At 42.2% G+C, this 14,386-nt stretch overlaps 2 protein-coding genes across 2 annotated transcripts; both read left to right on the top strand.

Annotated features, from left to right (window-relative positions):
- Nucleotides 1-1,952: 1,952 nt before the first annotated feature.
- cox6a1 (cytochrome c oxidase subunit 6A1) lies at nucleotides 1,953-5,277 on the top strand. Its single transcript, XM_080433162.1, has 3 exons — nucleotides 1,953-2,071; nucleotides 4,341-4,483; nucleotides 4,956-5,277. The coding sequence occupies exons 1-3, from the start codon at nucleotides 1,969-1,971 to the stop codon at nucleotides 5,046-5,048; spliced, it is 339 nt and encodes a 112-aa protein (XP_080289288.1). The 5' UTR covers nucleotides 1,953-1,968; the 3' UTR covers nucleotides 5,049-5,277.
- Nucleotides 5,278-9,734: 4,457 nt separating this feature from the next.
- LOC308089618 (tubulin alpha chain-like) lies at nucleotides 9,735-12,751 on the top strand (the record flags this gene model as incomplete). The annotated part of the gene is made up of 3 exons (XM_080434450.1): nucleotides 9,735-9,963; nucleotides 11,273-11,421; nucleotides 11,523-12,751. 3 exons carry the CDS (start codon nucleotides 9,735-9,737, stop codon nucleotides 12,495-12,497), a joined length of 1,353 nt encoding a protein of 450 aa, XP_080290576.1. The 3' UTR covers nucleotides 12,498-12,751.
- Nucleotides 12,752-14,386: the final 1,635 nt, after the last annotated feature.

Raw genomic sequence — 14,386 nt, 5'->3', positions numbered from 1 at the left:
GCCACAAAGTGCTGTACAGTGCATAGGTAATAAGTAAAACAGTAGCTAAAAACACAGTATACAATGACAACACACAAAACAAGAAAAACTGGGGGGGGGGCAGCACAGGGTCAGAGGTCTCATGCTATGTTAAAAGCCAAAGATTAAAAGTGCGTTTTAAGAGAGGTTTTAAAAATGGCCAGAGAAGGGGCTTGCCTAATCTGCAGGGGAAGGTCGTTCCAGAGCTTGGGGGCCGCGACCGAAAAAGCTCTGTCCCCTCTAAGCTTCCGCTTCGCCCTCGGAACCTCCAGCAGCCTCTGGTCAGCTGACCTGAGGGAGCGGGCAGGAGAGTAGGGGTGGAGGAGCTCAGAGAGGTATGGAGGGGCGAGACCACTTAATGATTTAAAGGTAAAAAGCAGAACCTTGAACTGGATTCTAAAGTGCACGGGCAGCCAGTGGAGAGAGGCGAGGATGGGAGTTATATGCTCTCTCTTGCGCGTGCCAGTTAGAAGACGGGCAGCAGCATTCTGTATTAACTGGAGGCGTGCAAGGGAAGATTTGCTGGCTCCAAGATAGAGGGCGACAAGTAGGCAAGGCGAAGAGGAAGGGTAGTGTTTCCTGAAGAGGTGGGTTTTCAGCCTGCGGCGAAAGATGGGCAGTGACTCTGCTGTCCTGACATCAGTGGGGAGTTCATTCCACCACAGTGGGGCCAGAACAGAAAAAAGTCGTGACCGTGTAGATCGGCCAGAAGGACCCTTGAGCGACGAGGCAATCAGTCGCCCCGAGGTGGCAGACGGAAGTGGTCGGGCAGGGGTGTAAGCATCGACCATAGCCCGGAGGTAAGAAGGAGCTGTTCCTTTCACTGCCCTATAGGCTAGCACCAGGGTTTTAAACTGGATGCAAGCCGCTACGGGGAGCCAGTGTAGTCGAGAACGGAGAAGGATAGTTGTGTGGGAGAACTTGGGGCGGTTGAACACCAGACGAGCTGCAGCTTTCTGAACAAGCTCCAGAGGTCTGATGGCATCAGCAAGGAGGGAGTTGCAGTAATCCAGGCGGGAGATGACAAGAGCCTGGATGAGCACCTGGGCTGCCTTCTCCGTGAGGAAGGGGCGAATCCTCCTGATGTTGTAGAGGAGACAAAAGCAAAGATTTTCCAGACATTTTCGAAAAATGTTTCCCTTCCTACAAATGTCAAAAGTACAATATTTGTCTATGAAATGTTTAGTGGTGTGAAAATAAGTATCCACAAATAAATACTCAAGTAGACTGCAGTACATTCAAAACAATTACTTCAGTACAGTGTGCCTAAATATGAAACTTAACAAAATGAAGCTAAGTTTTTTCTCTCTCTCTTTTCTTCTTGAATATTTGGGAAATGGTCTTAAGAAATGTCAAGTATATATTTGAACATGCTTGAACATTCGACAGTTAAGGCCTAATATTTCTATAATTGCTACAAAACCAGTCATTTTGGGCATAAAAGTTGAAGGATACATTCTGATAATAGTGTACCGTGCATGTTCAAATCATGTATACTTTACATTTTCCATATTATTTGTACAAAAATTTAACATCGACTCTTCCTTGGTGCCCACTCTTCCTGTAATGTGTCCATTGGGGCTTCCTGCGCCACTCGGTTGTTATAAAAGTACAACGCCACGCCGCTAGATGGCACACGCCTGCACCACAGTCAGTGTTGCCATCTCCTTTTATTATAAGCGGTTGTTGCAATTACCTGCAATACTTCACCATTATGTTGTGCTATGACGAAATAAACCCATAAAATGTAACAATGTGCGCACTCCGTAATGTAATTCCAATGGTGAAAGCAGTGTTGTTTCACCCGGCGAAGGAATGGCGGATTCGGCCACGCACCGAAATACCCGTATATGTGTCTTCATGACCTTAAGAGCTGATTTCTCTCGCAGTATCTGGCAAGTAGCAACACTGACCAGTTTCTGCTTCCGCTTAGCCTCATATCAAACGAAGATGGCCGCTTTCGGAAGACTTTCTCAAGCTCTGCTGAGGTCTACACAGACCCAGACACGGCGTCAGCTCTCTGCTTCTGCAGGACATGGCGAGCACGACTCAAGTGAGTGTACATATATATTTGGATATCAAGTCGTCGGCCATGGTACATTTGACGTGACATTTAGTCCTGACAAGTGACCTTGCATGCCGAGTGAGTTAGCATTATATAAGCTAGGTGGCTAACAGCCAGAGGACAGGCAGGGTGGATTGTTCTTACCAGAGTTGTGACATTCAGGTTATAACCTGAATGTCACACATAACTCACTCCCAGAATGTAATTTAGTAGTACGTGACGTCCTGTTTGTTTGGGGGCATTTTAGTAACGTTAGTTAGGCTAAATGTGCCTTAGTTGCCAAGTCTAAACATCAAAGGACTGTCTGACAAATTAGACTTGTATCACTTTAAAGCTGTCGAAATATATTAAGTATTTGCCTTAACATCTGCACCAAGACGGCTGTATTAGCTAGTCATTTGTTGGCATTACATTTAGACTCATGAAACATGATCTGATGACCTTTTAGCAGCAGTTTTGCCGACAAGCATGTTCTGGCTGTCCTTAATTCTACCACCTATAAAACTTCATTTTCCAATTAAAAGCTGGTCAAAGGCACATTACACATTTTGTAAAGTGCTACCTACGAGTCACCTGATAGTGTGGTTGTGAAAAGGCTCGAACGGCCAAGGCTCCTTTAAGTTGACAAGTCCATCAATGCAGGTTTTTGTATTTTATTTACCTCTCCAAAGTGCAGGTTAATTCATAGTGCAGGCCCGGGCTAAAATAGGTCAATATGAAACACTGGCCAAAACAAAGCTCCAAATAATGGAACTGAATAAACACTAGACAGCAAAATAAATTAAACAAATCAGGAACTTAGGAAGCAGGGTAAGTCTTCTACAAAGGCCCTTGTAGTTCTCCCCCGGATGTGGCTATCCTCTAGCCAAACTGAACCATTTCTTACACATGTAGCATGCCTTTTAAGCAGGTGAGGCAAACCATCACATGATTACTAATTGGTAACTCTATCAACTCAAACAAGGCCAACTAAGGCCCATGAGATGTTTTACACAATTACGTCATAATGAAGTATTTGAAACATGTTCATTACAGTGTTTCCCAGGTGCCAATTCATTCACAGATGATGAACTAAAGCCAAACCTTATACCGACATAAACACACACCCCTTCTCCTCTACAGTGCTGGGCTCATTCCAATCAACAGGATTGCCAGCACTGCAGTGGAGAGACGGGTGACCCCACAAACAATTCAACTTCCCCACACAGTGTCAATCAATAAACATTTAAAAACCCTTCCAGTCATTGAGTGTTAGAATGTCTTCAGATATAGGGTGCGTTCAGATATATAGCACTGAACGCACTGGCCAATACAAACTAATATGTGTGTGCTCCCGGTGCACATTTCCGAATGCACCCATGTACATATAAGGAAACCTGCAACACCACACTACTTAAACACCCAAAGTTCCTCATTAATGTCTATAGGGCACTGGTTGGCCCATGACAGTGGTCACTTTCCCTGGGCATGTTTGTTGGTGCTTTTGTCATGTAGTATAAGGGTTTAGAGTCAGACGTGCCATTTAAAGGCACACTGGGTGATCTTAAAGGGAAATAAGGTTTGCACACTGGTAGAATAAGCTCTGTCATATTTTGGGATCTAATCACGGAGGCAATTCTGCCTGGTGACCCGAGACATGTACCATATCCACATCATCCTTGTCGGCCAGAAACCTTGCATCTCCATGATTCAAACCCCCTAGCCTAAATGAATGCCCTAATATGTTGTATGACAGTGTCACACTAGAGTAGCAAAAATAGCCGATCTACAAGTCGCACTCGCATCGTGACGCGTTCTGACATTGTAGATTCCATTTCCTTAAAAGTAACTGTTTTGGACATACAAGGTTTTCACCCGACAGTGACAATGGTGTAGTATCAATGTTGAATTCATATGTGATGTAGTATTCATGTTAAACTTATACTGAGGAATGTGTCTCATGACAAGTCAGACAAAGTTCAAGAAGAATATGGATTACATGAACTGGCTTTATTGATCAGCATCAGACCATTGCTTAAAAGTAGAGCTGCTACACAGAGCAATCAAGAGCATGTGCAAAATAATTTAGTACTTTTCCAGAAAGGTGGTCTTAATACATTTCAGGATGTAACTGATACAAATCATTCTAAAACTATCAAATTGAACAGTCAACTGAAAAACTAAAAACCATAACTGGAGAATTAACTAATAGAAGAAGTGGAGCCATTAATCTAACAATTTTTTTCCCTCCTTTCTCCTCTATCCCTCTCTCTTCCAGCAAGGGTATGGAAGATACTGACCTTTGTGGTTGCTCTGCCTGGCGTGGCAGTTTGCATGTTGAACATGTACCTGAAAGAGCAGCAGCATAGCCACGAACAGCCCGAGTTCGTACCTTACTCCCACCTTCGCATCCGCAACAAGGTTTCATCAAACTTTTATCATTCTAACACTGACTGACATGACTATGGCCTTTTAAATAAGAATACAATCTGGAATATATTGTATTTCACCGTCTAAACTTTGTGCAAGAATTTTACATTTTAATAGTTTTTACTATTGTGTAACAAATTGAGTGTTAAATATTAAATATATTAAATATGTCATATATATTTTTGATCATTGCTATCGGTGTATTTAAGTTTTTTGTCACATCTGCCCCTTGCATTTTTTGTTTACAAACCTCTAAAAGCAATCATTTGTTTGACTATTAATCGTCAAGCGAACTTTCATGACCGTGACCGCCCTAGTAGAAGGATGACCTGGTTAAAGTACTATACTATTATGCAGTATACTATATAAGGTCTATATTTCAATTATGGAATGAACCTTGAAGTGAGACTGTTACAGACCGAATTGCCATCATTTCAACAACATTCTTGTTTGTCTTTTGCAGCGTTTTCCGTGGGGAGATGGTGTCAAAAGCCTTTTCCACAACCCACATTTGAATGCCCTTCCTGATGGCTATGAGGGTCATGATGACGAGTAAAGAACTCTTCCTCCACACCCTGTCACAGGGACCACTTTCCTCTTATCTTCAGTCCTGGACCACACTCCCTCCAATTCAGTTTACTCTTATCATTTCCATTATGTTTACCTCCGTGCTCTAGACACAATCAAAGCACCCAAACTGTTACATTACCGTACTCTGGACCAGATTACAAATTGTCTACTTAAACGTATGTGACATAAATAAAACATAACTATTATTACCTCTATTATTACCTTGTGTGTTGCTGAATATGCCAATATTGTGTCCCTCCACTGGTCCCAGACACACAGTATTGTCATCATGGTCCTTGACATGAACCACGTCATTCATATTCACCAAATTCCTTGGTAGAGACGTAAATCTAGATGGTTATATTTATGAAGGTTAAGATATGGATGTTCCGGCCGGACGGTTGGCGTAACCGTCTGGGCACCTAAACTGGAAATCGACCTGGTTCGACTCCCTGTCCCGATGACCTTTGCTGCGTGTCACCCACCCCCATCTCTCTCCCCATTTCCTGTCAGCCTACTGTCCCGTCAAATAAAGGCATAAAAGCCCCCAAAAAAATAATTAAAAAAAAAAAAGATATGGATGTTCCACATCCAGGGATATAACTTGGATAAGAATATCGGCTAAACTAAATAAACATGCAGAATTGAATTTACTTCGTTTTAATTTCAGTTGAGACAAATTAAGAGCATGCACAAATTAAGAACATGCTGTTATAGTCCCCAGATTCTTCGGGAAATAGGTGTCTCGTAGAAGAGCCAGTGTAAATGGAATCTAGTATAAGGCATTGGGCATTTATGCAATAATAAAAGTATTGATGTCACGAGCATGGTCGACTGAAAAGGACAAGTCAATAGATGGTGGAGAGAGATGTTTTCCTTTTGTGGCAGTCGTGTGGTTATTCAGACATGGAAAGAGAACAGTTAACAGATTGTCGATATAGGTATTAACCACTTAAACCCAGTCTAGACTGTACTTGGACTGCTTTTTTCCGTCTACACCAAATCTCCTTGCCAAAAATAGTCGATCTACAAGCTAATGAAGTGTCGCATTGTGACGTGAGCTTGTAGATCAGCTGTTTTTGGCTAATGTTCCCCCCAGGATAGATGGATGCTGGGGTTCAAGTGGTTAAAGGTGCAGCAATAGCGCTATTCTGATTGATTCAGTTATAGGGGTCTCCCTGTCCCTCCGGCTCTTTAGTAAATGTAAAATCTATTTTCAGGTCAGGATACCAACTTTATCCAATCAGGAGAGAGAACTCCAAAAGGATATAGGATAAACAAGTAAAATTGGAAGTCATGACACTCAAGTGAACTGACAAAATTGGAACTGGAACACTATAAAATTAAAGATAATAAATGGGTACTCTTTCCTGATAGGTTGAAATGAGCAACCCACCTGAAAACGTATTTTCTGTTAATTAAAATGTGGAGACAGACCCCTGTTTCTGAACACTTCTGACGTTTTATCATTGCAATATTGCAGTGATTTCGGTCAGAATTTAGAGCTTTAACTTAATATATAATTTGTACTTGAGTTAAGGTTAAAGTAAATACTAAGTATTCAAAAGTGTGTTTTTTTTTTACTTAAAGGGATATTTCACTGTCAAACATGTTTGGGTCATTTTAGACAATTTAAATATAGCTTGATTCATTATTTTAGATATTTGGTATTAATTTTATCAGACTTCAAACTCCATTTTGAACCATGATAGATTAATGGAAATTCGAAAACTTGGTTCTGGTGACTGATGCAGGAAGGGGGCATGTTTTTTCAATTACTTATTTCTTTATTTATTTGTATTTCTTTTGGAAAATGAAAATAAATTAATTAAACGAATGAAAAAAGGAATTGAAATAACACGGCCCCTCGCGTATTCAGACATGCAAAAGTGTCACTTTTCAGCTACAGTCACCTTTTTGAACCCAAATAGGGCAATTGTGTGACACCTGACCCGAAAGAAAACAACATGTTGTCACCTTTTTCACCTCGGGGCTGTTTGCATGCCTGCGTATTAGAAGGACAACATCAGTCACCAGAACCAAGGACGGGTATTTTCGAATCTATCATGATTAAAATGGGAATTTAAGTTACAATGGGTTTGTATAGGAAGGGGGCGTGTCTGATAAAACATTTGAAAGTGAAATATCCCTTACAAAGTACATTTTCTTTTTAATATCAATGCATTGCTGTATTAAAATCTTAACATTTACTCCAAAAATGTCAAAACATCTAAATAATTGTGAAGATAGCAGATTTAGTACAAGTTCACAACATGTGCATCGCGCGCGCGCACGCACGCACACGCAGACTCACCGTTTCCGTATCCGCTCACAGACCAGAATAGTCTATCCAGAACCAATCAGTGCAGACGTTTGGAATCAAACTCGAACGCGCGATAAATAGCCGATCTACAAGCTCACAACACCGCGCGACATGACGCGTTGTCAACGTGTAGATCGGCTATTTTCGGTGCGCGACACCGCCACAACCAAGTATAAATGACATCTAGACTGGAGGAAGTTATCATACAGCCGGTGGTGACTGAACAGCACGACGTGGGTTTCAGCATCGACAGCAGACAAAATGGTGAGTAAATCAAGGTATTTCTTTCTGGAAATGTGTCATTTTGGGATGAATTGTTTTAAACCAAAACACTTTAATTTGGTCACTCACAAGTTGACAGCGACTGACATTATTAAGTGTGTTGTATATGGGTCACCACCATAGGCTGCTATTGTAGTGCGTTTTACTTTCCACCCCACCCATTGTTGCTGAGTGAGCCAGTCACGTCTTTTTTTATTATTGACTACTTTTGGCTTGGTTTTTCTGCTAAGTTGCTTGTAAATATTGGTGGTTGCGTTTTTTTGGGGGGGGGGCTTGTTAAGTGTACTTATTTGGTCTTGCTTCCCTTGCTTTTTTTTTTTTTAATGGTACATCTAAAAACTCACAACGCGTTGTATTGATTGAATATTTTATTAGGCAAAAAAAATGTAAAACGGCACAGTTACATTTAAAATACTTTGTCTAACAGGTCCGTTCATAAAAGTCCTTGCGGACTTGTTTCCAATGAGGGCCTCGGTATTTAATTCATAGGCAAAGTATCGGCTATTTTGAAATAGCTGATATAAAATAATAGCCGATGAAATATACACTTAAAGTGCTCATGTGGCCTACCGGTAGTCGCTGCTTTTGGGCTTGTTTTTCTGGACCTTGGTTGCTTGTTACAGTCACAAAATCTGGCAACACTGTGTGAGCGATGGCGATGGGTGAGGTGATGCAGCTAGATTTTCGGGGTGCATCTTGTCAGCACTTGATTTAACACTCTCTCGTTATTAATGTCATAGTAGCTACATCTGCTGCGTCAGTGCTCTGTTTTTGTAGCCTGCCATGTTTCTACCCTTCTGTAGTGGTTAAGGTGAACTGGGAAACAAATGGCACAGCTTAATATGTTTGTTATCCTGTGGCATATTTCCGCAACACAAATCATCCTGTGGCTAAATACTACAGAAGGTGAAAACATGGCCTTGCAAGACATATGACAGTCTTGGCTTATTTTCAAAATAGTGTTTGCACTTAATCCTTTGTTAGTCTTAACATCTACCTAAACGTTCAGATTTCAAATATAAAGCGCTTACCTCATGACCACGGATGTTACAATTAAGTACGCCCCCCCCCCCAGAAGTACCCGTGTATTCCCTCTGTTCAATAAAATATTTTAATCCGATCGTTGGCCATTTTCTCATAGAGATATAATGTATCGGAGTGCAATACACCTCCCAACCAATAGGGTCGCGTAGTTGAAAGCATACGGAGAAAATGGCCACCGATCGGACTAAAATGCTTTTTATTGAACAATACGGAATATACGGGTGCTTCTGAGGGACCGTACGTGATTGTAATATCCGTGGCCATAGGGTAAGTACTTTATATTTGAATCTGAACGTTATGTAGATCTACGGACCAAAAGGGAGACATTGCAAACACTATTTTTGGAAAATCATCCAAGGCTAAGGGGCAACACTGCTATTGTAGTGGGTGTGGTTTAGGTGTGCGAATGTGCAAGCATAAAGATGGTAGTCAGTAGACTTTTTTTCACAGCAGCCATATTGACCTAAATTGTAGGGTGATGTTATTAATTAGACTCACTGTAAAGGCTATGTTACATAAATGGAACAGAGAGAAGAGATGCCCTGTTTATGTCAATATGGTTGCCAGTATTTTCAATGCCTGAATGTCACATTGTCATTTGCACACCTAACACACCCATGATTTAGCTACAGCTTTGCTTACATCAATCTGTAGGTATGCCTTATGTAACCTGCCACAATTTTACCCTGCTGTAGTTTTGAACCAGAAATTCCTGACTCATTAAATGCAAGAGGAGTTTTGAGACTAATGCTTACACTCTCTTCACCATTGGGGTATGTAGCTTGATGGCTACCGGCTCTTCGTCTGCTACTGTAATGAAAAGTGATAACTGGGCTACAGCAGCCTGGTTCAGGCTGCGAAGTGCTTGTCGTCTGACATGGAGGATAGGACTTTGTAAAGACTCCATCATAGAAGATTAGACTAAAATAATAAGTCACAAAGTTTCCAGTAGCCATTTTCCAACTTCTGTCTAACAATCCATTCAGAGTTCTCATTTCTTTTTGCTGCTTTTCACTTCTTCCCATGCAGCGCGAGTGTATCTCTATGCATGTGGGCCAAGCCGGAGTCCAGATGGGCAATGCCTGCTGGGAGTTGTACTGTCTGGAGCATGGCATACAGCCTGACGGACGAATGCCCACTGATAAGACTGTTGGTGTAGCAGACGACGCCTTCAACACCTTCTTCAGTGAGACTGGAGGGGGAAAGCACGTCCCCAGGGCCATCTTTGTCGACCTGGAACCCACTGTCATTGGTCAGTAGCCCCAATGAAGATGGATGGACCGTAATTGTTATATAGGCAGGGTTCACATAGTCTTGAAATTAGAAAAACTGTTTTCCATTCCTCTAACTAAAAGGTTTGGACTGTATCAAGCGTTCTTGAAAAATATTTGGCTATGCATTGTTTTGGGCTATTTTTGTTATCAAAAACCTGTCCAACATTACATGAAATATTTAACATAAGTTTTGCAGCGTAATGAATGCCGCACGTCGTGTGACATAAAGAACAGACTACAACGTGCTTCAGCATAATGCGTCGTGAGCTTGTAGATCTGTTTTGTCAGGTGAAGCTCTCACTCGAGTATGACTCAAGTTACACAACAAATGGTGATGGGAATTATCGTTCTTTACGGTGTACTGAATCATTCTGTACAAATCACTAAAAACATTAGGTTGTCCAGTACTATTTCCTGCGTTAGTCACTGAACTGGCAGGTCATTCCCTCACACTGAATCAGGAACATTATTGACCGAAACCACCTCAAATCGTTCAGTAATTTACTGAACGATTTGAGGTGGTCTCGATCAGTACAGGTTCCATCGTTTGCATAAAGTTGTATGCCATAATGAGTCTTGTACTCTAGTGCGCTATGCCCTAGAATAGGTGGTTTAGCAAAATATGGAATTCTCCCAGTCTACTGCATGTTTGACAACAAGGTATGCCATCCTATAGAGGTAAGAAGGAGGCACTTGAGCAACTCTAAAACTCACTGCCTTTTTTATTTAGGTGCAGAGTACAAAAGGGGACAATGTTTTGATGTGAATTACATCTTCATCAGGTCCTGATGCAAATTATTTGCTCTATTGCCTCCTTTTTACCTGTTGGCCACTGTCCTGCTCCTGTGATGACCGGCTGGCCAAACCTACCCCCCCCCCCCCTCTAGTATACATTGGATGCAGTATTTGTGCTACACTGCCTGTCTTTGGACTGGCACACTGGAGTAAGAGGCTCAATATTGTGCTGAATGATTGCTATATGCCATGAATGATTGCTATATAGCAATCATTCAGCACAATATTGAGCCTCTTACTTACTATGGGCATGAAAATCAGGTTAAATATGTTGGAAAAGTTTTGGAAATTCATCGGTAGAACTGTGTGTGGGAACCCTGTATAATATAAGGTAAATTCAGGGGGGAGGGGTCATGGCAGCACCACTATAAATAAACTGTTTACCACTTGCAGGTAGCTATTTGACTCAAATTCGATTTGTATAATTCGTTATAGGTTTGGTTTTTTTGGGTAATGATTCTCGACTGTTTCCTTAAAACCGTCCATTTACAGATGAGGTACGTCATGGAACATACCGCCAGCTGTTTCACCCTGAGCAGATGATCACAGGAAAAGAGGATGCTGCCAACAATTATGCCCGTGGGCACTACACCATTGGCAAGGAGATCATTGACCTGGTCATGGACAGAACTCGCAAGCTGGTGAGTGCTCTGACGTGGTTGTTCTTGGTTCTTGGCTAACTGTTTAGCTTGTGTAGCTAGCTTCAGTTTTGACAGACTTCTCTTTTTTTCTTTCTTTTCAGGCTGACCAGTGCACTGGCCTCCAGGGGTTTCTTATCTTTCATAGCTTCGGCGGTGGCACTGGCTCTGGCTTCACTTCCCTATTAATGGAGAGACTCTCTGTTGATTATGGGAAGAAATCCAAACTTGAGTTTGCAATCTACCCAGCTCCCCAGATCTCCACTGCTGTAGTGGAACCCTACAACTCTATCCTCACCACCCACACCACCCTGGAGCACTCCGACTGTGCCTTCATGGTGGACAATGAGGCCATCTACGACATCTGCCGCAAGAACCTGGACATTGAGAGGCCAAGTTACACCAACCTCAACAGGCTAATTGGCCAGATTGTGTCTTCGATTACTGCCTCTCTTCGCTTTGACGGAGCCCTGAATGTAGACCTGACAGAGTTCCAGACCAACTTGGTGCCGTACCCTCGTATCCACTTCCCCCTGGCCACTTACGCACCAGTCATTTCTGCCGAGAAGGCCTATCATGAGCAGCTGTCAGTTGCAGACATCACCAACGCCTGTTTTGAGCCAGCCAGTCAGTTGGTGAAGTGTGATCCTCGTCATGGTAAATACATGGCCTGTTGTCTGCTGTACCGTGGAGACGTGGTGCCCAAAGACGTCAACTCTGCCATCGCAACAATCAAGACCAAAAAAAGCATCCAGTTTGTGGACTGGTGCCCCACAGGCTTCAAGGTGGGCATAAACTACCAGCCTCCCACAGTAGTTCCTGGTGGAGACCTGGCCAAGGTGCAGAGGGCTGTCTGCATGCTGAGCAACACCACAGCCATAGCTGAGGCCTGGGCTCGTCTTGACCATAAGTTTGACCTGATGTATGCCAAGAGGGCCTTCGTTCACTGGTACGTTGGTGAGGGCATGGAGGAGGGCGAGTTCTCTGAGGCCAGAGAGGATATGGCCGCTCTGGAGAAGGATTACGAAGAGGTGGGAGCTGACAGTGTCGGAGACGAGGATGAAGGAGAAGAGTACTAAAAGTTATTTCAATAACCTGTTCATTTTACCATGAAATCACTAAGTTGCTTAGACTTGTTTGTCAAAGGTCAAGTTGTATTGAACTTTCGAACGAAAACCATTTGGCTTCTGTCTGTACGTACAGTTGATGACTGGAAAATAAATGGTGACGTGAGTGACTATTTGCATAGATTTGACTTGAAGCTGTAACTAATATTCTGCAGTCGATATGTAAAATAACCCCAGTAAGTGGCATTAAAGCTTCACTCTTACAATACGTCTGACTCATTTGTTTTCTCCATGCTAAATCTATATAACTGGTAGGAGCAGGGAGGTTTGACCTTAAGCTAATGAATATAAAAAGACACGTACCTTGCCTCTGAATGACAGAAAGCTCAAACTTTATTCCTACAGTTGCATACCTATGAGAGCAATTTTACTTACAGTACCCAAATGGTGTCTGAATAATAGGAAGGTGGCACTGAAATACTTGGTTAGGGTTAGTTGACCGTCATGAGAGCCTGTGTTGGTCAGTGAGATGCCTCGTTTGGCTTAGGCGCGGCATGATGTAATTAAGTGGTTTATTGTCGCTATCAGTTGAGCAACGATTCTCTCCCCCTTACAAGGCGCTACATCAGCTCATGTACTTGCCCTGAATTAGTTAATCCAAGTCATGCTACTGATATGCTGAGTTGCCTAATACATATCAAACTGGGGGTACTAGAAATGTAAAAGGTTGAGAATCACTGTGTTTGTCAAACTTGGATCGTTCATCGATTGGCCAGGAACGATCCAAGTTGGCAATGCATGCCCCACCCGGTTATGCAATCCCCGTTCAGTACCTCGCTGTACATGGTGCGGAACCCGTTACCACAGTACTAACAACGTTAGATATTACAATCAATGGGTTATTTATAAACGAGCACCGACCTACTCGGGGACGATGCAAGTTGAGAATGCATGCCACACCCGTTTATGCAATACCCCTATGTTACACACACAATACCGAGATACAGATCTCCATATTTAGAGTTCTAATGGAGTCTTAATTGCACGGTATCACTTATGTTGGTGAAGCGGCACAAATGTGTCACAAAGTTCGGCGAATCTGTGAAGCCAATGGGCAATAGGTTTTAAAGATCATAGGTTTGCCAGAGCAGAGCAAGACCAAAAGGGTTAAGTTGGCAGGGGTAATATGACACCTGTCACAATTTGCATCTGGAATAGGATACATTTTAGCTTGTCTGTATGTGGGGGAACAATTAACATGGTGGCACACAGGGGGACATGGATATTATTAGGTAGCCTCTAGAGAAATAGTGAAATGGAAATGAGATTTCCGGAGGGAGGGTTTACCAGGCTATGCTTGCTCAGGGGGATGCATTGAATCTTGACCATCAGGTTAAAATTTGTTGTCAGATCCTGTGTCTAGGTGACACATGACTGACACAATCTAAATGTCTCAATAGAAGAGCAGGGAGACGATGCAACCATCCCAATTGTATAAGTTGTATTAACATACTCTACCAAATAGATTGGACAGAATTACATTGTATTCATTAAAAAAAGTTACATAGTGCTGCATTAAGTTTGTTCCCATGCTAGTTCCACATGTATGAGAGTGACACTGGTATGGAGGGACAATGGGTCTGAGATATATGAATTCATAAGGATTTTTACTATAATCGGTGTAGTATGAGAGATTAGCAGTGGACATAAACACTGAGGAACTCGTTCCTACCCAAGCATCGTAACTTTTATGAACATTTTAACATTTGCTAACCTTGTGAATAAACATTTGTAAACCCATAACTATCTAATCTCATTTGTATGAGTTCCATTCAAAACAGACTGAAAAACTTGTTTTGTGAAATGAAGTTGCTTTATGAAACAGACAATAAGCACATGCC

Source organism: Gymnoscopelus braueri (assembly GCF_963280865.1).
Source record: "Gymnoscopelus braueri genome assembly, chromosome: 7".
Lineage (NCBI taxonomy): Eukaryota > Metazoa > Chordata > Actinopteri > Myctophiformes > Myctophidae > Gymnoscopelus > Gymnoscopelus braueri.
Note: the sequence above shows the minus strand (reverse complement) of the source record. Positions and strands in the feature narration are given on the sequence as shown.